Source organism: Hypanus sabinus, unplaced genomic scaffold (genome assembly GCF_030144855.1).
Source record: "Hypanus sabinus isolate sHypSab1 unplaced genomic scaffold, sHypSab1.hap1 scaffold_2108, whole genome shotgun sequence".
Classification (NCBI taxonomy): domain Eukaryota; kingdom Metazoa; phylum Chordata; class Chondrichthyes; order Myliobatiformes; family Dasyatidae; genus Hypanus; species Hypanus sabinus.
In genome coordinates this window covers 19,842-29,589 of record NW_026780213.1, presented here as the reverse complement: position 1 = coordinate 29,589, position 9,748 = coordinate 19,842, and the positions used below count along the sequence as shown (strand labels likewise).

Sequence of the window (9,748 nt, the reverse complement as noted above, 5' to 3'; positions counted from 1 at the left end):
CTGTTGGATCTCCCTCCCCCGTTCACCTTCCCCTGTGGGATCTCCACCACCCGTCCCCCTTCCTCCTGTGGGATCTCCCTCCCCCATCCCCCTTCCTCCTGTGGTATCTCCCTCCCCCGTCCCCCTTCCTCCTGTGGGATCTCCCTCCCCCGTCCCCCTTCCTCCTGTGCTATCTCCCCTCCCCCGTCCCCCTTCCTCCTGTGGGATCCCCCTCCCCCATCCCCCTTCCTCCTGTGGGATCTCCCTCCCCCGTCCCCCTTCCTCCTGTGCTATCTCCCCTCCCCCATCCCCCTTCCCCCCTGTGGGATCTCCCCTGCCCCGTCCCCCTTCCTCCTGTGGGATCTCCCTCCCCCGTCCCCCATCCTCCTGTGGGATCTCCCTCCCCCGTCCCCCTTCCTCCTGTGCTATCTCCCCTCCCCCATCCCCCTTCCTCCTGTGGGATCTCCCTCCCCCGTCCCCCTTCCTCCTGTGCTATCTCCCCTCCCCCATCCCCCTTCCTCCTGTGGGATCCCCCTCCCCCTTCCCCCTTCCTCCTGTGGGATCCCCCTCCCCCGTCCCCCTTCCTCCTGTCGGATCCCCCTCCCCCGTCCCCCTTCCCCCTGTGGTATCTCCCTCCCCCATCCCCCTTCCTCCTGTGGGATCCCCCTCCCCCGTCCCCCTTCCTCCTGTGGGATCTCCCTCCCCCATCCCCCGTCCTCCTGTGGGATCTCCCTCACCCATCCCCCGTCCTCCTGTGGTATCTCCCCTCCCCCATCCCCCTTCCTCCTGTGGGATCTCCCTCCCCCGTCCCCCTTCCTCCTGTGGGATCTCCCCTCTCCCGTCCCCCTTCCTCCTGTGGGATCTCCCTCCCCCGTCCCCCTTCCTCCTGTGGGATCTCCCTCCCCCGTCCCCCTTCCCCCTGTGGTAACTCCCTCCCCCATCCCCCTTCCTCCTGTGGGATCCCCCTCCCCCGTCCCCCTTCCTCCTGTGGGATCTCCCTCCCCCATCCCCCGTCCTCCTGTGGGATCTCCCTCCCCCATCCCCCGTCCTCCTGTGGTATCTCCCCTCCCCCATCCCCCTTCCTCCTGTGGGATCTCCCTCCCCCGTCCCCCTTCCTCCTGTGGGATCTCCCCTCTCCCGTCCCCCTTCCTCCTGTGGGATCTCCCTCCCCCGTCCCCCTTCCCCCTGTGGGATCTCCCTCCCCCGTCCCCCTTCCTCCTGTGGGATCTCCCCTCTCCCGTCCCCCTTCCTCCTGTGGGATCTTTCTCCCCCGTCCCCCTTCCTCCCGTGGGATCTCCCTCCCCGTCCCCCTTCCTCCTGTGGGATCTTTCCCCCCCGTCCCCCTTCCTCCTGTGGGATCTCTCTGCCCCATCCCCCTTCCTCCTGTGGGATCTTCATCCCCCGTCCCCCTTCCTCCCGTGGTATCTCCCCTACCCCGTCCCCCTTCCTCCTGTGGTATCTCCCCTACCCCGTCCCCCTTCCTCCTGTGGGATCTCTCTGCCCCGTCCCCCTTCCTCGTGTGGTATCTCTCTCCCCCGTCCCCCTTCCCCCCTGTGGGATCTCCCTCCCCCGTCCCCCTTCCTCCTGTGGGATCCCCCTCCCCCGTCCCCCTTCCTCCTGTGGGATCACTCTGCCCCGTCTCCCTTCCTCCTGTGGGATTTCTCTTCCTCATCCCCCTCCTCTACTGGGATCTCTCTTCCACATCCGCTTCCTTCTGTGTCTTTCCATCCTTTACCTTAGGTGACATTTCCATCGACATTTCCCGATTCTCAAATCTTCCTCACTGTTTGACTTCTCCCCTTCACACCTGCCCTTTCCGACTGTCTCACGTCAGGAACACTTTTCTAACCATTAGGGAATGAGAGAGAATATGTGGAGTTTACAGGGTCACACCGACAGACGAAATTACTGACATTCGGTGAATTCATTGGAGCTGGGCAGTGAGGGACATTGACAGTGATGGGATCTACGATCAGTGAATTACTGAAGGGTTTAATGTTCCCTGAAATATCCGAGTGAGAGAAATGCCCTCAGACGGACGATTTTAATCACAATGTTCATCAATTTGTCTGTTTGTGTTTAGACTGAACAATAATAAACTGGGGGATTCAGGAGTGAAACTGGTGTCTGCGGCTCTGAGGAACCCGGAGTGTAAAATACAGACACTGGAGTAAGTACCAGACTGTGGGAGATTGTGTTTACAGTCACTGGGTGTCTGACACTGAACATTAATGTGATCAGTAATTGTGTTACTGATAAACACTGGGGATTTGTACCGTCTCCTGTCTCTCTGTGTCCTTCACCCTCACTCTCTCTCTCATCTCCAGTCTGACCGATGTCAGTCTCACAGATTCTGGTGCCGAGGATCTCGACTCCGCTCTCATTACAAACCCATCACTGACGGGGCTGATCCTGAGTGGTAATAAACTGGGGGATTCAGGAGTGAAACTGGTGTCTGCGACTCTGAGGAACCCGGAGTGTAAAATACAGAGTCTGTGGTAAGTACCAGACTGTGGGAGATTGTGTTTACAGTCACTGGGTGTCTGACACTGACATTAATGTGATCAGTAATTGTGTTACTGATAAACACTGGGGATTTGTACCGTCTCCTGTCTCTCTGTGTCCTTCACCCTCACTCTCTCTCTCATCTCCAGTCTGACCGATGTCAGTCTCACAGATTCTGGTGCCGAGGATCTCGACTCCGCTCTCATTACAAACCCATCACTGACGGGGCTGATCCTGAGTGGTAATAAACTGGGGGATTCAGGAGTGAAACTGGTGTCTGCGGCTCTGAGGAACCCGGAGTGTAAAATACAGAGACTGGGGTAAGTACCAGACTGTGGGAGATTGTGTTTACAGTCACTGGGTGTCTGACACTGAACATTAATGTGATCAGTAATTGTGTTACTGATAAACACTGGGGATTTGTACCGTCTCCTGTCTCTCTGTGTCCTTCACCCTCACTCTCTCTCATCTCCAGGCTGAGGGGTGTCGGTCTCACAGATTCTGGGGCCGAGGATCTTGTCTCCGCTCTCAGTACAAACCCATCACTGACGTGGCTGGAGCTGACATCAAACTCTCTGACAGACCGATCTGTCCCCGCTCTCCGCCGCCTCATACTGACCCTCCGGAGCCTGAAGCTGATCTGGTGAGTGTTTGTGTTAATGTTCAATGTGTTAAAATATCAGCGGATCCGCGGGTTTTCTGGTGATATTTGTCTGTGAGTGTTGTTGAAACATTAACCCCGGTCCCCCGTTACTGACACTGTTGTGTGATCTGTTTATTCCATCTTTATTCTCCCATCTGTTTCAGGCTGGCGGTGAATCGGTTCAGTGAGACCGGGATGAAGGAACTGAGATCTCTACAGGGAGTCAGACCCGGACTGATGGTGGATCTGTGAACATCTGAATGTGGTGAATCGGTTCAGTGAGACCGGGATGAAGGAACTGAGATCTCTACAGGGACCCAGACCCGGACTGATGGTGGATCTGTGAACATCTGTATGTGGTGAATCGGTTCAGTGAGACCGGGATGAAGGAACTGAGATCTCTACAGGAACCCAGACCCGGACTGATGGTGGTTCTGTGAACATCTGAATGTGGTGAATCGGTTCAGTGAGACCGGGATGAAGGAACTGAGATCTCTACAGGAACCCAGACCCGGACTGATGGTGGATCTGTGAACATCTGAATGTGGGGAATCGGTTCAGTGAGACCGGGATGAAGGAACTGAGATCTCTACAGGAACCCAGACCCGGACTGAGAGTGGATCTGTGAACATCTGAATGTGGGGAATCGGTTCAGTGAGACCGGGATGAAGGAACTGAGATCTCTACAGGAACCCAGACCCGGACTGATGGTGGATCTGTGAACATCTGAATGCGGGGAATCGGTTCAGTGAGACCGGGATGAAGGAACTGAGATCTCTACGGGAACCCAGACCCGGACTGATGGTGGATCTGTGAACATCTGAATGTGGTGAATCGGTTCAGTGAGACCGGGATGAAGGAACTGAGATCTCTACAGGAACCCAGACCCGGACTGAGAGTGGATCTGTGAACATCTGAATGTGGAGAATCGGTTCAGTGAGACCGGGATGAAGGAACTGAGATCTCTACAGGAACCCAGACCCGGACTGATGGTGGATCTGTGAACATCTGAATGTGGGGAATCGGTTCAGTGAGACCGGGATGAAGGAACTGAGATCTCTACAGGAACCCAGACCCGGACTGATGGTGGATCTGTGAACATCTGAATGTGGGGAATCGGTTCAGTGAGACCGGGATGAAGGAACTGAGATCTCTACAGGAACCCAGACCCGGACTGATGGTGGATCTGTGAACATCTGAATGTGGGGAATCGGATCAGTGAGACCGGGATGAAGGAACTGAGATCTCTACAGGAACCCAGACCCGGACTGATGGTGGATCTGTGAACATCTGAATGTGGGGAATCGGTTCAGTGAGACCGGGATGAAGGAACTGAGATCTCTACAGGAACCCAGACCCGGACTGATGGTGGATCTGTGAACATCTGAATGTGGTGAATCGGTTCAGTGAGACCGGGACGAAGGAACTGAGATCTCTACAGGAACCCAGACCCGGACTGATGGTGGATCTGTGAACATCTGAATGTGGGGAATCGGTTCAGTGAGACCGGGGAGAAGGAACTGAGATCTCTACAGGAACCCAGACCCGGACTGAGAGTGGATCTGTGAACATCTGAATGTGGGGAATCGGTTCAGTGAGACCGGGATGAAGGAACTGAGATCTCTACAGGAACCCAGACCCGGACTGATGGTGGATCTGTGAACATCTGAATGTGGGGAATCGGTTCAGTGAGACCGGGATGAAGGAACTGAGATCTCTACAGGAACCCAGACCCGGACTGATGGTGGATCTGTGAACATCTGAATGTGGGGAATCGGTTCAGTGAGACCGGGATGAAGGAACTGAGATCTCTACAGGAACCCAGACCCGGACTGATGGTGGATCTGTGAACATCTGAATGTGGGGAATCGGTTCAGTGAGACCGGGATGAAGGAACTGAGATCTCTACAGGAACCCAGACCCGGACTGAGAGTGGATCTGTGAACATCTGAATGTGGGGAATCGGTTCAGTGAGACCGGGATGAAGGAACTGAGATCTCTACAGGAACCCAGACCCGGACTGAGAGTGGATCTGTGAACATCTGAATGTGGTGAATCGGTTCAGTGAGACCGGGATGAAGGAACTGAGATCTCTACAGGAACCCAGACCCGGACTGATGGTGGATCTGTGAACATCTGAATGTGGTGAATCGGTTCAGTGAGACCGGGATGAAGGAACTGAGATCTCTACAGGGAGTCAGACCCGGACTGATGGTGGATCTGTGAACATCTGAATGTGGGGAATCGGTTCAGTGAGACCGGGATGAAGGAACTGAGATCTCTACAGGGAGTCAGACCCGGACTGAGAGTGGATCTGTGAACATCTGAATGTGGGGAATCGGTTCAGTGAGACCGGGATGAAGGAACTGAGATCTCTACAGGAACCCAGACCCGGACTGATGGTGGATCTGTGAACATCTGAATGTGGGGAATCGGTTCAGTGAGACCGGGATGAAGGAACTGAGATCTCTACAGGAACCCAGACCCGGACTGATGGTGGATCTGTGAACATCTGAATGTGGTGAATCGGTTCAGTGAGACCGGGATGAAGGAACTGAGATCTCTACAGGGAGTCAGACCCGGACTGATGGTGGATCTGTGAACATCTGAATGCGGGGAATCGGTTCAGTGAGACCGGGATGAAGGAACTGAGATCTCTACGGGAACCCAGACCCGGACTGATGGTGGATCTGTGAACATCTGAATGTGGTGAATCGGTTCAGTGAGACCGGGATGAAGGAACTGAGATCTCTACAGGAACCCAGACCCGGACTGAGAGTGGATCTGTGAACATCTGAATGTGGAGAATCGGTTCAGTGAGACCGGGATGAAGGAACTGAGATCTCTACAGGAACCCAGACCCGGACTGATGGTGGATCTGTGAACATCTGAATGTGGGGAATCGGTTCAGTGAGACCGGGATGAAGGAACTGAGATCTCTACAGGAACCCAGACCCGGACTGATGGTGGATCTGTGAACATCTGAATGTGGGGAATCGGTTCAGTGAGACCGGGATGAAGGAACTGAGATCTCTACAGGAACCCAGACCCGGACTGATGGTGGATCTGTGAACATCTGAATGTGGGGAATCGGATCAGTGAGACCGGGATGAAGGAACTGAGATCTCTACAGGAACCCAGACCCGGACTGATGGTGGATCTGTGAACATCTGAATGTGGGGAATCGGTTCAGTGAGACCGGGATGAAGGAACTGAGATCTCTACAGGAACCCAGACCCGGACTGATGGTGGATCTGTGAACATCTGAATGTGGTGAATCGGTTCAGTGAGACCGGGACGAAGGAACTGAGATCTCTACAGGAACCCAGACCCGGACTGATGGTGGATCTGTGAACATCTGAATGTGGGGAATCGGTTCAGTGAGACCGGGGAGAAGGAACTGAGATCTCTACAGGAACCCAGACCCGGACTGATGGTGGATCTGTGAACATCTGAATGTGGGGAATCGGTTCAGTGAGACCGGGATGAAGGAACTGAGATCTCTACGGGAACCCAGACCCGGACTGACAGTGGATCTGAGGACATTTAGCCTTTAACCTTTATCTTACCTGGAACCCAGACCCGGACTGATGGTGGATCTGAATGTGTGAACATCCCCGCCCGCGGGATGGGGACATTTGGCCGACTCCCCGCCCTCCCCTTTAACTCCCGCCCTTACCTTTAACGGCCGCGCGCCGGGGCTGATTCCCAACGGTTTTAACGGAACCGGCTCGGGCCTCGCGCTGTGTGCGTCGCTCGCAGCGGTCCCGCAGTGACGTGTTTCCGCCTGTTGTCCGGCGGGGCAGCATCCGCCGGAAGTGCGTGTTGGAGACGCCCCACGTGACTCCCCGGGGAATTACCCGGACAGGAAGAGCCCGGGGTCCGGGGCTCAGTCTGGGACACCGGTGTCCCGGGGTGGGGGGATGGTCCCGGGAGAGAATCCTTTTGCCCCCTTTGCTGAGGACGGTGCATTCGGCAGCCTGGCCGATATAATGATGTTAAATGGACAAATCCCTCGGCAGTGACCCTGGATCTGCAGCGATCCCGGACACGGCCCCGAAGTGTGATTTTATAATCAGTTTTATAATTTTATAATCAGTTCCCCGATGCAGAGTGACGGTGAGAAACGGGACTGATTATTATTCAACCGGTCACCCCTTGTCGCCGGTCAGTTAATTGTGTGTGACTGTGAGCAGATCATTTATTCCTGCACCTTAGCAGCTCACACATTGTTTCATTGATATTTCTCATAAAAAATCAATAAACCACTATCTTCCTGTCTTGTGTCTGACTCGAGATTAATTTGAGGTTTCTGTTCCATCACACACTCCCGGGGTCAGACACAGAGTGAATCTCCCTCCTCACTGTCCCATCACACACTCCTGGGTTCAGACACGGAGTGAAACTAAGGTTGATGATACTAAGGTAGGAGGTGTTGTGGATAATGAGGTGGATTTTCAAAGCTTGCAGGGAGATTTATGCCAGTTAGAAGAATGGGCTGAACGTTGGCAGATGGAGTTTAATGCTGAGAAGTGTGAGGTTCTAAATTTTGGCAGGAATAATCCAAGTACAACATACAGAGTAAATGGTAGGGCATTGAGGAATGCAGAGGAACAGAGAGATGTAGGAATAACTGTGCATAGTTCCCTGAAAGTGGAGTCTCATGGAGATAGGGTGGTGAAGATGGCTTTTGGAACGCTGGCCTTTATAAATCAAAGAATTGAGTACAGAAGATGCGTGTAATGCTAAAGTTGTACAAGGCATTGGTAAGGCCAAATTTGGAATATTGTGTGCTGTTCTGGTCACCGAATTATAGGAAAGATATCAATAAATTAAAGAGAGTGCAGAGACGATTTACAAGGATGTTACGTGGGTTTCAGCACTTACGTAACAAAGAAAGGTTGAACAAGTTAGGTCTCTATTCATTGGAACGTAGAATGCAGAGGTGGGATTTGATCGAGGTATTTAAAATTTTCAGAGGGATAGATCGAGTTGACGTGAACAGGCTGTTTCCATTGAGAGTAGGGGAGATTCAAACTAGAGGACATGATTTGAGAGTTAGGGGGCAGAAGGTTAAGGGAAACACGAGGTGGTATTTCTTTACTCAAAGAGTGATAGCTGTGTGGAATGAGCTTCCTGTAGAAGTAGTAGAAGCCAGCTCAGTTGTGTCATTTAAGGTAAAATTGGATAGGTAAATGGACAGGAAAGGAGTGGAGGGTTATGGGCTGAGTACGGGTAGGTGGGACTAGGTGAGATTAAGGGTTCGGCACGGACTAGGAGGGCCAAGATGGACTGTTTCCGTGCTGTGATTGTTATATGGTTATATGGTTATATCGCACACTCCCGGGGACAGACACAGAGTGAATCTCCCCCCACACGTTCCATCACACACTCCCGGGGTCAGACACAGAGTGAATCTCCCTCCTCACCATCCCATCACACACTCCCGGGGTCAGACACAGAGTGAATCTCCTTCCGCACCGTCCCATCACACTCTCCCGGGGTCAGACACAGAGTGAATCTCCCTCCACACCGTCCCATCACACTCTCCCGGGGTCAGACACAGAGTGAATCTCCCTCCACACCGTCCCATCACACACTCTTCCGGGGTCAGACACAGAGTGAATCTCCCTCCACACCGTCCGATCACACACTCCCGGGGTCAGACACAGAGTGAATCTCCCTCCACACCTTCCCATCACAAACTCCCGGGGTAATACACAGAGTGAATCTCCCTGCACACCGTACCATCACTCACACCCGTGGTCAGACACAGAGTGAATCTCCCCCCACACCGTCCCATCACAATCTCCCGTGGTCAGACACAGAGTGAATCTCCCTCCACACCGTCCGATCAACTAACTCTCGGGGTCAGACACAGAGTGAATCTCCCTCCACACCGTCCCATCACACACTCCCGGGGTCACACACAGAGTGAATCTCCCTCCACACCTTCCCATCACAAACTCCCGGGGTAATACACAGAGTGAATCTCCCTGCACACCGTACCATCACTCACACCCGTGGTCAGACATAGAGTGATTCTCCCTCCTCACCATCCCATCACACACTCCCTGGGTCAGACACAGAGTGAATCTCACTCCTCACCGTCCCATCACACACTCCCGGTGTCAGACACAGTGAATCTCCCTCCACACCTTCCAATCAGACACTCCCGGGGTAATACACAGAGTGAATCTCCCTCCACACCGTCCCATCACACACACGCGTAGTCAGACACAGAGTGATTCTCAAGCCACACCGTCCCACCACACAGTCCTGGGGTCAGACACAGTGAATCTCCCTCCGCACCGTTCCATCTCACTCTCCCGGTGTCAGACACAGAGCGAATCTCCCTCCGCACCTTCCCATCACACACTCCCGGTGTCAGAGACAGAGTGAATCTCCCTCCACACCGTCCCGGGGTCAGACACAGAGTGAATCTCCCTCCACACCGTCCGATCACTCACTCTCGGGGTCAGACACTGAGTGAATCTCCCCCCACACAGTCCCATCACACAATCCCGGGGTCAGACACTGAGTGAATCTCCCCCCACACTGTCCCATCACACACTCCCGGGGTCAGACACAGAGTGAATCTCCCTCCACACCGTCCCATCA

The 9,748-nt window shown here is 54.0% G+C and overlaps 1 protein-coding gene across 1 annotated transcript; it reads left to right on the top strand.

Moving 5' to 3' along the window:
• Positions 1-2,633: 2,633 nt before the first annotated feature.
• Positions 2,634-7,681, top strand: LOC132387699 (ribonuclease inhibitor-like; the record flags this gene model as incomplete). Its single annotated transcript, XM_059960060.1, has 3 exons — positions 2,634-2,804; positions 2,960-3,127; positions 3,292-7,681. Coding segments are annotated over 3 exons (427 nt in total), but the record flags the coding sequence as incomplete, so codon positions are not given.
• Positions 7,682-9,748: the final 2,067 nt, after the last annotated feature.